The sequence below is a fragment of the Dermochelys coriacea genome, chromosome 2, assembly GCF_009764565.3.
Source record: "Dermochelys coriacea isolate rDerCor1 chromosome 2, rDerCor1.pri.v4, whole genome shotgun sequence".
Taxonomy (NCBI): Eukaryota; Metazoa; Chordata; order Testudines; family Dermochelyidae; genus Dermochelys; species Dermochelys coriacea.
In genome coordinates this window covers 86,359,875-86,380,570 of record NC_050069.1, presented here as the reverse complement: position 1 = coordinate 86,380,570, position 20,696 = coordinate 86,359,875, and the positions used below count along the sequence as shown (strand labels likewise).

At 41.4% G+C, this 20,696-nt stretch overlaps 1 protein-coding gene across 4 annotated transcripts in view; it reads right to left on the bottom strand.

Moving 5' to 3' along the window:
- SMCHD1 (structural maintenance of chromosomes flexible hinge domain containing 1) overlaps nt 1-20,696 on the bottom strand; it is a 162,343-nt gene that overhangs the window by 99,878 nt on the left and 41,769 nt on the right. For all 4 annotated transcript variants that reach the window (XR_006278901.1, XM_038389302.2, XM_043508033.1 and 1 more), the window contains exons 15-19: nt 18,611-18,717; nt 18,211-18,293; nt 17,939-18,052; nt 7,966-8,043; nt 7,758-7,877 (exon numbers count right to left, since the gene is read on the bottom strand). Coding sequence is in view for 3 of the 4 variants with exons in the window: in XM_038389302.2 (XP_038245230.1) it covers nt 7,758-7,877; nt 7,966-8,043; nt 17,939-18,052; nt 18,211-18,293; nt 18,611-18,717 (502 nt within the window). In the remaining variant the exon portion in view is untranslated. The remainder of the gene's footprint in view (nt 1-7,757; nt 7,878-7,965; nt 8,044-17,938; nt 18,053-18,210; nt 18,294-18,610; nt 18,718-20,696) is intronic.

The following is a 20,696-nucleotide window of genomic DNA, read 5'->3' as shown; positions in this document are numbered from 1 at the left end:
CTGGGTTGCTGACTGCTTCCATTTCTGAACACTGGATCTTTTACACTGCAGCTCATAATAGAGCTGACATGGCAGGTATTGAGGAGGTCGTGACATGTGCTATGGCTGAGAGCTGTATCTTTTCTTCTGTCACGCAGAGTAGATTCTCAGGAGTGTAATATGGCCCAGGATTCCTTTAAAGTATGGAGAGAAGAGCCTATGTTCTCAGTGAAGAGCTTAGGCCCTTCAAACGGGAGATCTTCCACTGTCATCTGCAGCAATTTGGGCAACCCAGAAAGATGTATCCAAGAAGCCCACCTCATTACCATGGCGGTGGAGACTGAGCAGGTGGCTGTATCTACTGTGCCCAGTGCCATCTCTAGCGCCATTCTAGCTACTAACTGACCATCTCTGACAATGGCCTGAAACTGCTCCTTTTGTGTTTCTGGTAAATGTTCCACAAATGCATTGAGTTTCTCAAAATTAATACAATTATATTTGGGCATAACAGCTTGGTAGTTTGTGACTCTAAACTGCAATGTTGCCAACGAATAAGCCTTCCTCCCAAAGAGATCTAGCCTTTTGCAATCTGGATCGTATGGGGTCAACTTGGAATGATGCGGCTTGCCCTGTGCATTAACCACATCTAGAATCAAGCTGGGTTGAAGACGCTGAAACAAGGACTCTGTATCTTTGGGAGGAATGTAGTATTTTTTTTTTTTTTGTCAGCTGTCTTGCAGGTTAGTGCTATGGAGGCTGGTGTCTGCCAGATGACTTTGGCAGGATCTAGAATGGCCTCATTAATTAGGAGGGCAATTCTGGCGGAGGAGAAGGTGTGCAGAATATCCACTAGGTTGTGAGGTGTATCTGCCACCTCCTGTAGGGGAATCTGCAGCTCATCCACCACCCTCTATAAGGTCTTAGAAGTTCTTGAAATCATCAGCTACTGATGGGAGGGGGGAGAGGGAGAAGGGATCACAGCCTCATCTGGTGAAGACAAGGAGAAGTTTGCTGGAGGGTGTTGGGACGGTGCCAAATTATCATAAATTGTTGTGATTGATATGAATGAATGTGGTGAACATGAGTTTGGTTTGGCTTGGTACGTCTGAATTTACTAGAGGATTCTGGGAGCAAGATTCTCTTAGCATCAGGTAGCTGATATGGAAATTTACTGAGAGTGCAGAAATTGCACTTGAATGGTCAACTGAGACTCTATCCATGTGTGTGTTTCAACTTGGAACTTTGATCATATCAGTCAGTGGCCAGCTCACAAAGTAAAGAGAAAACAAAAACATGCATTCAATGAGGTTGGCACAAAATGACCCTTTTGGATGGCATCACACTGAGAGCTCATGTGAATGACTGATGAGAAGGTAAAACCATCAACTGATCTTTGGTCTCTGTCTGTTTTGCAGTCCCTTCTAAAATATTAAATTAGAAAAAAACAGTAATGGAACACCCACAGGGCATATTTCGAGGACGTGACTCCTTTTATAACAGAGGGTATGAATGCTCAGAATATCATAAATTAGTTAGTTCCTCAATTAGTATCTGAAGAGGTCCATGATGCTGTAGGACAGAGGGCCTCAGGGTAGCCAAAACCCTGCTACGAGAGACTTTTGTAGGACTTTTGAACCAGAGGTCCTCGAGGTAATCAAGACCCTCTTTGGGGGACATTTGACAGACCAAGTACGAAGAGAAGAGAAGTCTCCATTTAGGATTGGTAGCTATAGCTGCTTTGTTTGCCAATCAGAATACTGTGTAAGGCCAACATAATTACTGAAGGTTTATGTTTGGGGAATTGAGGCTTATTAGGAAGACATATTATGTAACCTTTTACTGATTGTGTAATTCTTTCTCCAATAAACTGCTGTGTATTGAGCAAACAATCTGAATTTTCACTGGTACCGGTAACCATCTGCCCACCTGTGGGCCATTAAAGATCTGTTTCAATCAGAGGGGTATCTTTCCCTTCAAGCCTTTCCGCCTGTTCTTCAAAAGTTTCCTCCTCTGGTTCAAGGACTCAGGAGAGTGAAGCTGTAGGAGACTGTCTGGCAGACTCTCTCTCAGAGACCCTAGATGCCCACGAGGTGTGGGATCTATACATCACCCAAAGATCCCAGTATGGCCAACGGGGAGGGAAAAGCCTGAGTGGTGGGGGTGCCCAAGGAGGCCAATACCATGACTGCAGGTCAGCATGATGGGAGGGCGGAGGTGCTCTCTACTGTGATGACAGGTCATGGTGAGAAGCCAGGGAAATGACATTCTTCTGGTCACTGGGTAAGGGTAGCACTGACTGGGGTATTGGTAATACATGGCCCTGAGCAGAGGGTGATTCTGATCGCCATGATGTGCTCATTACCTGGGCCTTTGTACTACGTTCTGATGATTGGGGTTCTTCTGCGACAGTCAAGGCTCTAGGGTACTCGAACTACTGCGGTATTATCGGCTCACTCGGTACCACACAGGAGTGTCAGTGGCAAGATGTCAGTACCAACAGTAGTGTATGTGTGGAGCGCTCTATAGATGGGACCTCTGCCGCACCCAGTACCAATACTTTACTGGGTTCCGCTCATTGGGAGGCAGTGCAATGTTTGTCTTTCTCCTTAGGGGGGTGGTACGGTGCCTCAGAGCCTGAGCCCCTGGCATCTTTAGGCAGTGCAGCTGAACTCAAAGGAGCGACACCCTGATGCTTCTGAGTACCATGCTTCGGAGCCACCGGCCTATTATTCTTTACAGTGTCCAGAAGTGTGCTAGGTACTTTGTTTTTCTGCAAAGACAAGGTCTCTGCCTCAGATAGTTTACAAACTGATTTTACATGTGATGTAGCAAGAGAATGACAAACCTAAAAAGGGATGGGGGAGGTTAAAGGTTACCCTATCTCTACATTGTTGAGCTGATTACTTGCTGGAATTGTTTCTATTATATTCAGGCTTAAAAACAAAACCTACTTGATCTTTTCCAAGAAAATTCTAGTTTGGAAAACTGCTAGTATTTTCACCCAACTTTGCTGTTTATCAGGAAGAATGCTAACATATTGATTTCTTGGAAAGTCAATATCTAGCTGCTCCTCAAAGAGGGCAGAGCCATGAATTTTTGTTCAGATACCAACCAAGTCTCCTGCTCAGGGTTTTTAATGCATACACCATTTTCTACCATATGCTAAAATAGAGATAGCAGCGTCTCCATCTTTCAGGAAATCAACAGCATAAACAATAAAGTTAAGCAACTTTAAATTTTCTTTTTTCTTCTAGCTTGGGGATCCACAGCAGATATGTCACGATACATCCTTTTTTTGTCAAGTATCAGAGGGATAGCCATATTAGCCTGGATCTGTTAAAGCGGCAAAGAGTCCTGTGGCACCTTATAGACTAACAGATGTATTGGAGCATAAGCTTTCGTGAGTGAATACCCACTTCGTCGGATCCATGTCATGGAAATTTTCAGAGGCCAGTATAAATATGCAAGCAAGAATCAGGCTAGGGATAATGAGGTTAGTTCAATCAGGGAGGATGAGGCCCTCTTCTAACAGTTGAGATGTGAACACCAAGGGAGAAGAAACTGCTTTTGTAGTTGGCTAGCCATTCACAGTCTTTGTTTAATCCTGAGCTGATGGTGTCAAATTTGCAAATGAACTGAAGCTCAGCAGTTTCTCTTTGAAGTCTGGTACTGAAGTTTTTTTGCTGCAGGATGGCTACCTTTAAATCTGCTATTGTGCGTCCAGGGAGATTGAAGTGTTCTCCTCCAGGTTTTTGTATATTGCCATTCCTAATATCTGATTTGTGTCCATTTATCCTTTTATGTAGGGACTGTCCAGTTTGGCTGATGTACATGGCAGAGGGACATTGCTGGCACATGATGGCGTAGATTATATTGGTGGATGTGCAGGGGAATAAACCGGTGATGGTGTGGCTGATCTGGTTAGGTCCTGTGATGGTGTTGCTGGTGTAGATATGTGGGCAGAGCTGGCATCAAAGTTTGTTGCATCGATTGGTTCCTGAGTTAGAATTACTATGGTGTGGTGTGTACTTTCTGGTGAGAATATGTTTCAGGTTGGCGAGTTGTCTGTGGACGAGGATTGGCCTGCCTCCCAAGGAATGCTGTCATTTTTCTTTTCATGGGGGTCTTTAAGGTATAGGTTTATTTCCAAACAAATGGAAGATATTCTAACACTTTTTATTTTATTTTATACAGCAAAACCCATATAGGAAAACACTTTCTGTAGTTGGAGGATATCCTGAGGGATCCCACATAGGTTGGAAAGTTACTTGGGAAGGGAATGTTTTGAATTCAGGGGTTTTTGCCTGCTTTAAAGTTATTTTTTTGCTCTGATGAATAGGAATAACTTTGTCCTGTATTTTCTTTAGGGAAAAGTGATTCTGTTTTTTCTTTGGATTTTGAGGAAGGGCTCTTGGATCTTGGCAATCTCCAGACAGATGCTTAAATAACTAATTTACACAAATAATGCCCAACATTTCTTGTGAATCCTCTTCTTCCTGAAAGGAAAATACTTCTGCTTTCCTAAAAGATACTACAGGAGAAGGAAGATGATCATACATAGTGAGGTCAGACTAGATGATCTGGTGGTCCCTTCTGGACTTAAACTCTATGACTTAAAACCCTTCAGTCACTTGTTTGCTTTGAGGGGCTATAGTCATCTGGAGAGATTATGAGAGGCCCAGGAAAACAGAAATTTTTTCTTGATCTCCTGGAAACAGAGATCGCCTAGGATTTCTCTCTTTTCCCCCGAGGTAAAGTCATTTTTTAAGCCCAAAACATTTACATTTGTAGTATTCTGCCATGATTTTCTCTGGATTGTGAACTGCTGACAAATGCAATAAGTAGGAAGGATGCTGGTAATAAGCTGCGTCTTGGAACCTGAGAATATGAGCTGCAAAGCAGGAAAGAAAGACCCTATCACTTTCCAAATAAAACACATTTTGTCCACTAGATGTAGACACCTTGCTTACTTACTGTAAGGTAGACCAGTAACCAAAAAAAAAAAAAAAAAAAAAAAAAAAAAGAGACAGGGCAGGTAAGGCCCAGTTACCACTACAAAATCTAGGGTCATGGATTGGACTGTATGGCTGACTACTGCAATCCGGCAGGGAACCTGTGTATCTGAGTTGAGGTCCCAATTAAAGAGAAATGTAAATCCTATAATTAAGGTGCACAAAAATACAAAATATAGCAAGTACTATAAACTCCTAGATTCCTAAACATATAAAGAATACAAATAATACTATGCAGAAAATTAAAGCATCATTGTAGTCATTAAAGGCAACATGTTATGAGAAGACGTCAAGGTATGAGTAGTATATAATTTTCCATACACACAACTACTCAAGAAGGATAAATAAAGGCTGCTCAATGGCATGTAATTAAATTGCTTCAGAAAAAGGCTGCAAAACAATTTTCAAATACTAGTTAAAAGTTCACAGCTTCATTTGACGTCAGAAAAGAAAATTAAACTGGCAGGTTTGAAGTAGTTCCATTTCTATTATCCTCTCTTTAAAAAACCAGTAACATTGTGGCTGAAGTACATGATACAACTATAGTAGCGACGTGCTCCACATTGTCATTAAAATCAGAATCAGCTAACTCTCTTTGAAACACATGACCCACCATATACTGGTTTTAGAGCAAATATAGATGTATCAGAGTATATTGAAGGGACAAATAATGAACTACTTAAGATCAAGCGTAGTGGAAAATGCTGTTTTCTTTCTGGTAGTTTGCTTTACTATATTTAAAGGTAACTGTATCTTTCAACTGGTTATACAAAGTTATCTATATTCTGAATACGTACTGATGTATTTCATGTTCTGTAAGATTTTTCTTGTAATATAACATTAAAAATATAGATGAATGAGACTGTAATACACATTGAAATATTTTAGGTTGTATGAACTCATATTTGGATTCATTAGTCAATTTCTATATCATATATACTTTTTTTTTCAAATGTATTGTAAAGTCAGCCAATTTTTCCAAGTTTTATAAAAGAGTAGGATTAGTCAGCAAGATGAAATTATGAAAGTTCCCAAATCTTGTCGAGTGAGTACTCTAGGTTCAAATCTACTAAGGAGAGAAATTCTGTTTTTTCTTTTATAAACATTTTAGGGAAGTTCAGTTCAAGGGTAGCTTTTACCTTGTATCAAAATCTTACTTTTTTTGTAAGGCTGACTAAGACACAAAGCAATCATCTGATCTTCCATAGATAGTGGATCGGCAGGCATCAGGTTCTTTCCTGCTCTAACCACTTGATACCTTGGCTAGATTTACAAAGGAACTTAGGCATGGTGAGGCAGAGCATTACCACACCTAACTTTTAGACACCTAGAAAATCACTGGGATTCACAAAGCCTGAGTTTGGTATTTGGCTTCCTATATAATGAATGGGGAGAGATAGGCACCTCAGAATGGGATTCACAAAAGCCAGCATGCTAGGCCATCCCCCTTAAACTAGCCAATGGGAGATGCCAAAAGAGGGTGTATGTGAAGCCTTGCCCCTGCCTCAGAGATAGGAGCCCGAGTCTGGGCTCCAGGGAAGCTCCTCTGTCTGCACAGAATTCTCAGATGCAAACCTTCTCTTGGCATTAGGTACCTATGGCTTTGTGGCAAGAAGCCAGGGGGCATAGGAGGCACCACCCTCATAACTTTTAGCCCAATGGTTGGGTTACTTACGTGGGATGTGGGAGACCCAGGTTCAAGTCCCCCCTCCACCTGAGAGGGAGAAGGGATTTGAACAGAGATCTTCCACCTCTGAGGTGAGTGTCCTAGCCACTGTGCTATGGGATATTCTGATGTGGCGCTCCCTCAATCTCTTCTGTTGAAGCTGTTCCATTGTGAATAAATAATGAAAGAGTCACTGGGCTAGAGCTAGAGGAGGGAGAGAAAGTGAGCAAGCAAGCATGAAAATGACTCTATAGCCTGGTGGTTAGAGCACTGACTTGGGAGGTGGGAGACCCAGAATCCAGTCCCACTGCTCAAATCACTCATTACTTATCCAAACTAGAACTTCAATCAGAGAGACAGAAGGAGCCCCGGATACAAGACTATCCCATAGCCCAGTGGCTATGGTACTCACCTGAGAGGTGGCATATCCCAGTTCAAATCTCTTTTCCCCTTCACGTGGAGGAGGAACTAGAACCAGAGATCTCTCACATCTCAGGTAAGTACCCTAACTACTGCCTAAAAGTTATGAGGGAGGTCCTCTTCTCCATAACCCTGTCCCACAGCCCTTTAGCATAAGCTCGCCTACAAGGGCTCGATTCAGTAAGCAGGCTCTGATCATGGTTACTAGATCAGGCCCCACAGGCAAGATGGAAGAATGGCCTGATCTTCCCAATTTGTGAATTGCTCTGGGCACAGGCATCCAGGTGCCTGTTGGAGGGCTGTAGTGCACATGTCAGAGGCAGAAACATAGGTACTTAGGAAACTTTAACTGCAAAAATTTAGGTATTGAACAAATGTAGATGTTTACAGGGTTCTGGGGCAGCTGAGTAGGGTTCTGTGAATCCCAGTGCGGCCAGATTCTGGAATTTAGGTACCTCACGTGGCAATTAGGTGCCTAAGTTCCTCTGTGAAGCTACACTTTGGCCTTCAAACACCACTTTGTCTTTGCTGAAGGTATCATTCCTACACTTCTTAACCAAAACAGAATTTATTCTGAAGCTGAATCCAAGACATGTTTAATATAGTGAGTCAAAAGTAAAACCTGAGCATTTGTGAAGGATCTAATTGAAGAAAATTGGAATAGTTTGAATTTTCCTTACCTACAATATTAAATTTAAATATTTTAGATGGTAGAGGCCTTCCTGCATAGGTGTCTGCATTACTTTCATTCAACACCACTTGCAGTTTCAGTATGTAGCTCCCAAGTTTGTGAATATTTTCTGGATAGGGTCAGATAAAAATAAAGTTAAAAAGAAAAATTTCCAAAATATAGATAAACTGAAGGTAATATTTTAAAGACAAACTCACCCATTTTTTTAAACCAGTAAGGCCATTTACCCCCATGTTGACTAATGTGAGAAATGATTTCCTTATTCCCAACAGGAGCTTGAACAGAAAAAGGGATCATTCAGCTACATAAATTTAGATTTGCTATCATCTTTCTTGCTCTAGGAACCAATTATACCTATTACAAATACCCACACACCATATTTTTAAATTTAAAAAAAGAGAGACAAGAGTTTGAATTCAATTGATCAATTTATCACATTGATTGCAGGTAAACTTTACTAAAGAACCTAACTCTCTCACTGCCAAATTGTTGCCACTAGAAGCATACATTTATGAGAAAGCAGTAACTGTGGAAGCCCACTTTTATATCCCTCTAGTTATGCTGTGTCCCACACAGAGGCACTTCTAGTCCACATACTCTAGTCTAGTGCTTTATAAACAACTGTGCTTCTTTAGCCACTTTCACTAGTGACTTACTATTAAATAGTTTAAAATAGGAGCAATTGGATAGAAAAAACTAAAACCAATTAAAAGACAGTCCAAAAACATTTATCCTCCCCTCTCCCACGTAGTCTCCTCTTTTTCTGTAGAATCCTTGCCGTAGTAAGAGGGCACATCCAAAACCTTTTTTTTTTTTTTAATTACTAAAGTTTTACATCTTCTAACTTAGTATCCCATACATACATACCAATGTAAATTTTGCCCATGTATCACTCATTCACACCTTCATCTCAGGGGGCTTGAATTTATTTTTATTATTCAAAAATCGAGGAATTTATGTCTTGGTAAATACAGAGTATAGATCTAGCAAAACTAAGCAATAAAAATCAGACAAAACAGAATAAATCAAGGAAGAAGCAGGGGAGGAGAGAGTCTCATGGGAAGAAATAAAACCATCTCTCATTACAACACCCATTATTTCATTCATCCTGTCTGAAATTAGATAGCAATTTAATGTGGGTATTTCAAATTCTTACACGACATTGCAATTATAGTCTTTATTCACATGTTCTTGCACCAAACTACATGCATGTTTTGAAATGGCTGTCAAAGGCGGCTTTGTCCTAAGTTTATTTGTTCTTGTACACGATTTTTAAACTAGTGAATTAAATAAATTTTACTAGTAATTAATCTTGGGAGATAGTGTAGAGAAATAAACCATTATGATTTTTTTTTTTTTGGCAGTCACTAACACTGAGTAATTGGTAATTCTCAAATAAATTCTGAATATCCTGTTGAGAAGTATCACCAGCTATTGCTAGCATAAATTTGATCATTTAGTTGTAGTGCAAGATTAACACCTGAAAGAAAGCACTTTTGGCAAGTCACTTCCTCTCTCTACCTCTAGTTCCCCATCTGTACAATGTAACTAATGATACTGTGCAAACACACTACTCTATTCTAGGCAAAGGAGAAGGTGATCCAGGGAGAGGCAATACATGCAGCTGCTGTAGCAAAAAGGAAGAGTCTGAATGCTGCTCACAAACTGGGAAGAATTAGTAGGGGAAGGAAAAGTGGATGGGAACCTGGGAGGCAGTGAGCATGAAATGGTCAAGTTCAGGATCCTGACACAGGGAAGGAAGAAGAGCAGCAGAATACGGACCCTGGACTTCAGAAAAGCAGACTTTGACTCCCTCAGGGAACTGATGGGCAGAATCCCCTGGGAGAATAACATGAGGGGGAAAGGAGTCCAGGAGAGCTGGCTGTATTTTAAAGAATCCTTATTGAGGTTACAGGGACAAACCATCCTGATGTGTAGAAAGAATAGTAAATATGGCAGGCGACCAGCTTGGCTTCACAGTGAAATCCTTGCTGATCTTAAACACAAAAAAGAAGCTTACAAGAAGTGGAAGATTGGACAAATGACCAGGGAAGAGTATAAAATATTGCTTGGGCATGCAGGAGTGAAATCAGGAAGGCCAAATCACACCTGGAGTTGCTGCTAGCAAGAGATGTTAAGAGTAACAAGAAGGGTTTCTTCAGGTATGTTAACAACAAGAAGAAAGCCAAGGAAAGTGTGGGCCCCTTACTGCTGCTCCTCTCCACTGCTGTCCAACATAGCCAGCACCGGTTCCCCCTACAGAGCAGAATCTGCAGCATTTGTTGTTCAGGTCAAATACAAAACAGGTCTAAATTTGAGTGCCCTCTCCTGCGAAAAAATGGAGTTGTGTCACTCTGTACCTCAAAGCAGCACCCTGGAACCCCCATATTCATCACTGTCATATAAATATATGTTTTGGACATAGTATGCCTTATGAGATATCTTGAACTGTTGAACACTAATATCCTGTTGGATTGTATGTGATATCATTATATGTGAGGTATTGCTGTATATATTACTGAAATATGTTGTGAGGTTGGGAACACCCATAACCAGCCTTTCAGGCACAACAATGGAGCAGCTAGACATGCTGATCGCCCATTAAAGGGAATCCACTTTTCCAAAGGCCATTCTAGAAGACTCCTCAAAGAGAACATGTAGACAATGGAGACTACTTGACCAATGGGGACTGCCTGACACAGAAGCAATTGATGCTTTAACCCTCAGTTGCTGGGACTCTGCTTCCGAAGTCTGTACTGAGGCCAAACAGAGACCAGTGCCAAGCTATCAGCAAGACCCCATCTGGGCTTTGGACTACCTCCTAGGTTGGATCTGCTCAGGGGCTGGACAGGGAGATTTATATCTCTAGTCAGACTGTGAGTTCAGTCTTCTCTTTCTTGAGCTGAAAAAATGAAGGAGATTCTGGACAACTATGTGATGGAGGAATGGAACTTCCTCTGTGCTGAACTGGCTCTAGAGACCAGAGTGGAGTGACATCTTATCAGGGTGCTCAGTGGTAGTCTGGTCCAGTGGAGCAGTTTTCTCACCTTCCAGGGCCAACAAAGCCCTGATGGTTCCTTTTTGAAAAAGAAGCAATATATAGAGCACTTGCATAGCATATGCACTTCTCCTGGGTAGAAGAGACACTTAGTGTCCATCACTGATATGAATAGCAGATTTACAAAAGGGATAAAATTTGAATCCAAGTGACTTGAATTCCCTTGGACATGGCTGAGTTCCAATGCAGAAGCAGCTTGTGGCCTTGAAGACCTCTAAAATCTATCGTGTGTATGTGTCTTTTATACAATGACACCGGGCTACAAGTAATAAAGAACTACCTAGAAAGATAAATCAGAGTGTACAAAGACAGATACTGCAGGTGTGCCATCCTGAAGCTACAAGCAGTAAACAAAAACTGGAGAACAGTTGTTGCAGCTGCCCCACCATTTATGTTACCTTACTATCTGCTACAGGGCACTGGAGGGTATGTAAGCACAGCTCCAATGGACACTGCTACTCAAAAGATTCCAATCTGACAGACACAAGGCGTAAAGTCTGAGGCCTTTTTTTGTGCAGCCACATTAGGACAACAGCAGCCATGAGCTAAGAAGCAGAAAGTCACATCCTCACATTCCATCTCAATTACATTAAAATAATGTAATATTGGGCTGTTAAGAAGGAGATTCTGTCCTAATAGTACCCACCATCACCAGATAAAGAAACACATCTTAAGATGTTCAAAGAAAACTTTGTTTGATAGCATTCTGTCTGGCAAAGAATCATTTATCAACAGTTGTGGCTGTGAAATCTCTACTTCTTTACTGTTTTGCCTTTATGGCCCCTACTTCTTTACTGTTTATCTGTATGGTCTCTGTCTGGTTCTTTGATTGTTTCAGTTGCATAATTAATTTTAAAGATTTAAATCAACTACAGTGGTGGATTATGATTGAGTAAAGAATTGTTTCCCAATATGTTGGGATTGGTCAAATAATTTTTTTGTAACACTTTAGTAAAATGATTGGTTGAGGTACAGCTAAGCTAACTCAAGTTTCACTATATAAAATGGGGTCCAAAAGGAAGTTCTTTGGAACCAACTCCAGGGCACAGCCCTAAGATCAGAGCTGACAGACCTCAACACCCTGCCAACTATATCATGCAGAAGCTGGAGTCCCTGGATGACATGATCCTGATTGGCCAGCAGGAAAAGTTAGTCTGCCTTATTAGGAGTGGTGAGCATTGTGTATGCTTAGTGTGTGCATTCTGTTTTGGTGATTGTTAATAAATAGAGGTTAAGGCTGTTACTGTGTAAGACTCTTTCACTGGTAAAGGCCCTGCAAACTCACAGAGTGTAAGGTTACGCCCTGAGCCCACGGAAGGGTAAGGATGGATGCCTAAATCAACAGGGTTACGACCTGAGCCCATAGAAGGGTAAAGGTGGGTGCCCTAGAATGTGGGGCTAGGCCTTGAACCCTATGAACAGAGTAAATGTGGGTGCCCTAGAATATACACATACACATCAGAAATGTGGACAATCACCTGAAAGATGCCTGCCTGATTTCCCAGGTTGACTAACCCCAGAGTAACTCAGTAGTACCATCTGGGGCTTTACTCAGTAAACCAGGAGCCATTTTGAACATGGGAAGACAAGGGAAGCCAGCACCTTGTACTTTTGTGGAAGGTCCTGACTGAGGGAAAGCCAACCCATGGATGAGAAAAAGAATGACTGGTGAGAGAAACCATCTTGAACGAAGCCTGTATCTTGCTAGATTAACTTTCAGAATTTTAGACATGTGTTTTCACTTTTGCTTGTAAAACTTTCTAACTTTATTACTTTTACTTAGCATCACTTAACCTATGTCCTATTATTAATAAATTTTTTTTATTTTACAATAAAGCAACTCAATGCTGTGTTTAAAGAGAAGGCTATATTTACCCCAGTTAAGTTAATAAACTGTGAAGTGGTTTTGTCTCTATAAAAGAGCAACAAAATGCATTATTTCTCTAAACTGCCCAGAAGAGGGCTGGATACTTCAGGGCACGTGATTTTGGGGAAATTTGGGACTGGGAGTGCGCTGGGATCATCTTGCTAATTGTAACCCAGACTGGTGCAAGCCAGAGTGCGACTCGTGTGTTGCTGGCTAGCTGCTAGGGTCGGGGCTGCTGGACCATGGCTGCAGCTATATACAGATGCTCAGAGTGTGACCTGAATGCTGGTAGGCTGATTGTGAGCAACCCAGATTGGCAGCTACAGGAGCAAAGCATTGTTAGGCACTCAGAGTTACAGGGCAGGCAGTTACACAATCCCTCACTGGTCTAGACCCCCTCCCCCCAACCAGACTATGACAGAGTATTATAGACAACAGCCTCCTTTACTACACAACCCTGATTCATCCCGAGAGTAGATTCATCCTGTTCACTGAACGAGGCAATGGTCCAATGGGAAAAACAATACGTGATCATGTGATGAAAGACTATCATCATGCATACTCACAAGGGGGCCAATTAAGGTTGTACAAACATTTCCTAATTTTTCAGTGCTTGATTTTGCAGCTCTAATAATGTTCATTTAATGTAGTTTTTATGTTATTTTGTAGGTTTTTTTTTAAAAAAAACAACACAACAGAAATTCCATCATGTGGCATCACATTGACAGCCATGTGCAGGGTTGGAACCCTTAGATTCACTGTACAGACTTCTTGTGTTATTGAGAGCAGTAGTAGGTAGTTATCCTGTATGTGAACCAGCACTAAAGGGGGATGAGAGAGACAATTTTGCCAGTGGGTTTCACAGATGCTTGCTAACAGAGGACGAATTGAGAGTCTCCAGCACTTTTGGTTCAATTACACGCCTTGGAAAGACCATGCTCTAGAGATCACAGACTCTTCTGTCCATTCTCCCCCAAACTTGGCTCCTTTCTTCCCCATACCCTCCCAACTGTCCATGCCCCAGTCCTTCTCTACCCCACTTCCAGATCCTTGTTCCCCAGTCCCAGTCTCCACTCCCCATTCCAGTTTCACTCTCCTTGCCCAGCCAGTCCCAGTTTTCCCCTTCCCAGCTCATCAAATTTGTGTCTCCCTGCTCTGACCTCTACTCATCCTCCTTTCCCTTGCCCAAGAGCTCCTCATCCCAGTCTCCCGCCCAGACTCCTCGTCTGATCTTAGTGCATCATCCCCCACCCCAGCTCCTTGTCCCAGTCTCTCCACAGTTCCTGATTCAACCTCAGTCTCTCTGTCCTGCACCACCCCATTTCCCTCCAGAGGTCACTCTCCCAGTTCACCTCTCCCCAACCCCCTGCCAGCCTCCAGTCCCAGTCTCCTGCACCTCCAACCAGCTCTATTCCCTAATCGGGCAGCTTCCTCTTCCATGCTGGTTGGGCACCAGCATGGGAGTTGCTGAGCACAGAGTTTCCTTGCTCTTAGTTTCAGTGCTCAGCCCACAGCACCCCAGGCCCAGAGCCATAATTGCAAGGAAAGTTCTCCTCTGCCCCCTACAGCCCTTGGCTGGAGCATGCTTCAATGAATTTAGCTGCAAAGCTCTAGTATGCCTGAGTTTGCGCAAACTGAATTTTTTCTAAGGCTTAAAACTTGGCCAAATTTGGGTGGATTTTCCTGGGGGCAGCAAAGTTACCCCCTTGCCAAATTTCAAGTCCCTGATCCAAAGCATAGCAGCACTAGTGCTTCTCAAAGAAAAGGTTGCCAGATTATTTTTTTAAACTGAGGCAAAATTTATTCTTCTCTAGCCTGGTTCTTGGAAATGGCTGAGCTGCATTTGCTGATATTTTGTCAAAAATTAAAAAATTAAAACAATTCAGCCTGAGGCAGATACCTAGTTTGGAAACTTTCAGTCCAAATTGTTAAAGTTTGGCAAATTTATAAGCAACTGAGATCAGGGTCTTATACTGGGAAGTGTCAGGCAACCTTAACAATATGTGATGCTACCAGCCCCTCATGTAATACCACTGCTCACACATTCTATACCAGTCCCATCTTCATTACAGAAGGACAATCTCCCTTGCCAGCAATCCATTTCTTGATTATTGAAACTTAAGACTTACTCATTGCTATTACAATCTAATTTTCTTGCCAGTTTCTGTCTAAATTCATTGTCTGACTGTTCCCCAGGTTTCAGTGCTCCAAGACCTTTAGAGTCACTATGCTGCCTCAGCACATTGCTCCAACAAATTTTTTTGTGCAGTTCTTTCTGGTACATCAAAATCTTTGCCCAGTGCTTTAAAATGCTTCTTGTGTCAGTGCCCTTCCTGCATCAATACCCTGGTGCTCTCTCCTCTGTTTTTTAGCACATTTTGCCTCGGCATACTGTCCCCTTCAGTGTGCAGCACACTTGTGCCTTGGCAAGTACCACCTTGAGACTACTTCACCTCAGTGGAGTACTCCTTGAAGAAATTATTGAAGCATAAATTTAAGCTAAGACTAGGAATCAGTGCAGATGCTGCTTGCAGAGTGCTAAATATACTACTTCTGGGAGAATTCTGTACCACTGCCTACATGCAAAATTCATGTGCCGCGCAGAATTTTTTCTTCCCCTGCAGAAAATACATTCTGCTGAGAAGTGCTGCAGTTACACCTTTCGCCCACCAAGGCTGCTGGGGCATCAGAACAGAGAGCAGCGGCTCCAGGTGGGAGCAACCTAGCTGTGGATAAGGAAGAGAAGAGGCTGCGTTCCTGCCCGTGGGGCCAGGTCAGGAGGCACGGGATATTAGAGGACAGTGTGCAGCACATGGGGCTGCTTGGAGGTCACAGACCAGGGTTCAGAAGGTCTAGTCGGTGGGGGACACACTGGGGTGGGGGCTGAATGGGAGTGGGGATGCAGGGACACATGGAGACAGGGGCAGATGTGCCTGACTGAATGAGGGAGGCTAGCGTTAGCCAAGGTTTGCATGGGGAAGGCTCCCTAACAATCCCCCCCAAAAAACTTGTTCCATACTTCTCTCACCCACTCCCAACAAGCTCTAAGTTCTCACCTAGGCTCCTTCCCAGCAATTACTTCCCTCTCCTTCAGCTCCTCCATTACCCCTGACTCCCCCCAACCTTTTGCACTGCTTCTGAGGGGTGCAGAAAATGTGTGTCTGTATTATAGTTTAAATGAATTATTACTCAAAGTTCTGTATTAATATGCCTAGTAATTAATCTATTTGTCAAAAAATATTTCCTGAATCTTTTTTGTTGTTTGTATTGTTACAGACATACTTGCTGACACGTATTTTGAAATAAATAACCAAAACCAATTGAAACGGGTGTGATTATATTGTGTTATTTTGACAAAATATGCAGAATTTTGCAATACTGTGTGCAGAATTTTTAATTTTGAGGGGCAGAATTCCCCCAGGAGTAATATATTCAAAAAGAAGTTCAGTGAGAAAACTTCACCTAAACACCACCGAGCATAGTAATTTCATAGTTTAGAAATGGAGTAAATGTTGGGTCTATGAAGATCTTGATGAGGTAATGCTAAGATTTGTGGCAATAAACTCTGGCTCTTCTGTTGAGACTGAGTCTCTGATAGAAAGGCCTAGAATGGAGGCCTTTCCCACTACTGTAAAAGCCCGCATGATTTCAGGCAGCATGGCTGAGAAAGGATATCAGGCTTAAGCTCTGGAGATATAGAGAGACAGTGAGACTGGAAACCAATAAGTGCTCTGGCATCTGTTCTGTCGTCATGGTCCTCTAGGAGGAACATTCAGTATATACTTTGAGGCAAGCCTCTTGCCTCAGGGATCAATGGTAGTTATAACACTTAGCCCAGATGGGGCACTGTGTTACCAGACAATTACGTTATTTATGTCTGATTAACACAGTGAATGTGCAGAGAATTACAGAAAGTCTCCATCTTCATCCTGAAGCCACTGCAGCTCATCCCAGAACTCCAGGACAACTCAGTCACAGTCTGTGGTCAATGTCTGGACTATTCTAAGAACTATGGGATACCTACCTAAAGAGTAGCAGATCTGCAGCTGTGTAACTAATACTGTGAGGAATGAGGCAAAACCATATTTTTTTAACATGAAAAACTCTGGCTAGTGTAAATGTATTGCACTGGTGGTGTTTACACCTATGCAATCCCACCAGTTCAACTCTCTAGTATAGGCAGGATTTGGTAACAAATTTTACTCTTTTTACTATCAAAAGAAATAACTTACAAATTTTGGTGGATCTTACCACGTAACCAAGCTGGCAAAACTTGATTTTTATGGTTCCAGCTGTGGACAAATTATCCAGGGCACTCTTCTACAAGACACGGCGATATTAAATCCATTTGTTATAGACATTTTTGTGTCTGCCATATACCATGTTCTTCATGCCCAGTAAATAATGTCTTCCTAGATCATTACAGCCATTGTTCCTCACCAGAATGCTAAAGCCATCCATCATAACACATATACGCTCAAGAATGATTTACATAGAGACCAAAATGCTAATATCCTGTTACACTTTCAAATGCACATTAATCACATATTGTGTATTGCAAAATTTCATGCCATGAGTTAAAGAGATGTGGCATGTCCTTCAATACACTACATCCTGCTAGGAAATGTCTCAACTCTTGGGCCAGAGACCATCAGTTTGTACATGTATAATGTACAGCCCTTAGCACAATGGGATCCTGACTGGGATCTCTAGATTTTTTTGCAATACAACATTAAACAAACAACCACTCTCATCTTTTTATATAAGTAGCTCCCAGTTTCCTCTGTCACTTATTCATTAAATGGATTTTAACTGTCATAAATCAATAGGGCATTATATAATAGATGAATCCAGAAGTCCATGAGTGAACTATAAGCCTTGTGTTCCCACATACCTTACCTTATACATATGAAGAAGATTAAAGATAACATTTACTCCTCACTATTCTCACACTCTAAATCCATATGATCTGAAATCCATATCACATCCACATATATAATGGAGGATTTAAAGTGCCATACTTAAAATATCAGGGCATTAAACCTTTGGCACGGTGGCATCTGTCAGTTCCTTAAAACTTATAGCTTACCTAGTTTTGGAGAACCATTGTGCAGTTCTGACAAGATTTCGTCCTTATCTTAAATGTATATGGGGGTAACAAATTCTAAACTAGCTATACATAGGCAACTTGCTTTATTAGTCTAAAAAGGAATAATTTGTTAATCTTTCAAGGTTGTGTACTTACAGTGTAAAATAACTTTTAGTTCAACAAGCAGTTTCTTTGACCCTCCATGGCTTGTACCTGGGAGTTTTTGCATTGCCTCTCCTTTCTTATTCAATATTTCAATTCTTAATGCTCCTGTATATAAGGGAACAAAAAAGTGACTAATTTTTAAAACACGCAATGCACAAATTTAGTTGGTTCTTGTTCCCAAGCTGTTTTCTTTTAAAGTTATAATGAATAATATGCAAAAAAACCCACATTAAAATTAAAATAGTACCTGGAAAGAAACATACCTATTGGTGTACCAGCAAGCTTGGTCTCATTTGGTAACAGCTCATCTCCTTCAGGCCATGTTACTGACAACCTATCAGGAAATCTAACAAAGAAACAAGATTTTTTTTTCTCTAAGAAAGAAACAGTACACTTGATCTTTAGCAGCATATAACTGAAGATTATACATAAGCAGATTTAGAAAGCAGGTTTTTGAAAATCATTCCCTCCATTCCTTACTTTCATGCTACGCTCAGAATTCAGAAATCTCTGTTTCTACTACAGCAGCTGATGAAATCATCAAGAGTAATGGAGCTACATTCTAAATATTAGTGATTTTAATGATTTTGGAAGAAATACAAAAACCTGGAGAGTAGGGTCTTAGCAAGTAAAAACCTCTTCATTACAAAAAAGAGATCTTACCTTGCCATTTCATCTTCAATGTATTTTTTAACAACTTTTTCAGACATTGTTCTGTCAAGTTTTGAGATTGGAATAATTTTTATTTCATCATACAATGCTTGAGGTTCCTGAATAAATTAAATTCAAATATCAACATCTATGTTGGAACATGCAAAGAGTAGAATTATCACTTTATATAAAAAAGATCAGCAAATTAGATACAGATATATTGCAATATCCTAAATAATCCATATAATAAATAATGGTGATCCTGTAAGTGCTAGATTATGCTAAAAAAAAATCTGAGGGCAGTGATACCATACAGTTACTCACAACTGTACAATACTGTAATACTGTAATTGAAGTATACAATCTCTACTGTGATTGGCTGTTGCCTTTAGAACATCCATATGCTCACAATGAACATCTCAGCTTCTCAGGATTTCCTTCATATTAAATAGTCTTTAACCCAACTACATTTCAAATACTTATCAGACAATTCTGTAGATTGCTAATTTATGTTTGCAATAGTTGCATGATAGGCTAACAAATATCTCAATCTGCATTTATTCAGACCAGTGTATGACCTAAATTACCCCCCATAAACTAGGCACAGCTATCCCCTGACTATGCAAAGGGGAAGGTGTAGGTCTATTATACATAAACTCACCCCAACCCTGCTGGGGAAAAAAAGCCACACAGTTAGGGAACTACCGTAAAGATTACATGTTATTTACTATAATGTAACAGTTTTCATGAAGGTTCTCTCCTCACAACGGTGGTGGGGAATCCTACTCCATAGAACAATCAAATCATGAGGCAGTAACCCGCCACAAGGGGAATCCTGTGGGGATCCACTGCCCTTTCAAGGTTTTTGCATGCAGGGGCATCAACTGAATGCTGGTTATTAACTTGTAAAAAACAAAAAGCACCCTTCAAGTTATCTGGTTTTAAAGGTCTTTCTGTATATTTGTATTCAACTTAACTACATATACACACTTTACACAAACTATAGCACACAAATAACAGACTCAGTGCTAAAATACACACACACTATAATCATGTTATGTTAGGGATGAGAATGGAAAATTTTTTTACCCATTACTAGCAGAAAGGGAATTATTGAGTAAGAAATTTTCCATTCTACAGCCCAGTGTCTTCCAGAAGTCTGATGCATATGGGAAGCAACACTGAGTAAACAGGAGTAGGGAGGGATACAAAAGTGAACATAAGAAATAGGAAAGATACACAGCCCCTTCTGAACTACTCAAATGGCCAGGTTACGTCTGGACCATTGCCTGCAGTACCATCCTGCCAAAGGAAGCCTCTGCAGAGACTGAAAGCCCATCTTATAGCATCCAATCAAGTCAATGATCAAATGGCTGCTCTGCACCACTTGAATGACATAATGACCTTTGAGAGTATATAGCTCAGTGGTTTGAGCATTAGCTTGCTAAACCCAGGGTTGTGAGTTCAATCCCTGAGGGGGCCATTTGGGGCAAAAATTGGGGATTGGTCCTGCTTTGAGCAGGGGGTTGGACTAGATGATCTCCTGAGGTCCCTTCCAACCCTGATATTCTATGATTCTATGATACCATCACTTTCGTTTAGACTGTTTTTTCAGGGAGCGTACACAGTGCTCAGCTAGCCCTGAAAGCAAAGCATATGCAGTCTCGCATGTCTCATCACAAACGTCGCGACTGCCATGTGACCTAATTGCTGTAGGCAGGTTCTGGCGGATGTTTGAGGCTGCCAGTGACTGCTGAGATAAGGTTGGTTATTTTCATGAATCTGTGACTGGGCAACAGCATCCTGGCCTTTGTGGAGTCAAGGTAGGCCCTGATGAATTCCAGTTGTTGCACCAGGGTCAGTGTAGATTTCTGTACATTTATCAACAACCCTAGTGTCTGGAACAGCTTGATGGTTGTCTGCACCATGCGTGTCACTTCTTCCCGAGTTAGAATCATAGAATCATAGAATATCAGGGTTGGAAGGGACCCCAGAAGGTCATCTAGTCCAACCCCCTGCTCAAAGCAGGACCAAGTCCCAGTTAAATCATCCTAGCCAGGGCTTTGTCAAGCCTGACCTTAAAAACCTCTAAGGAAGG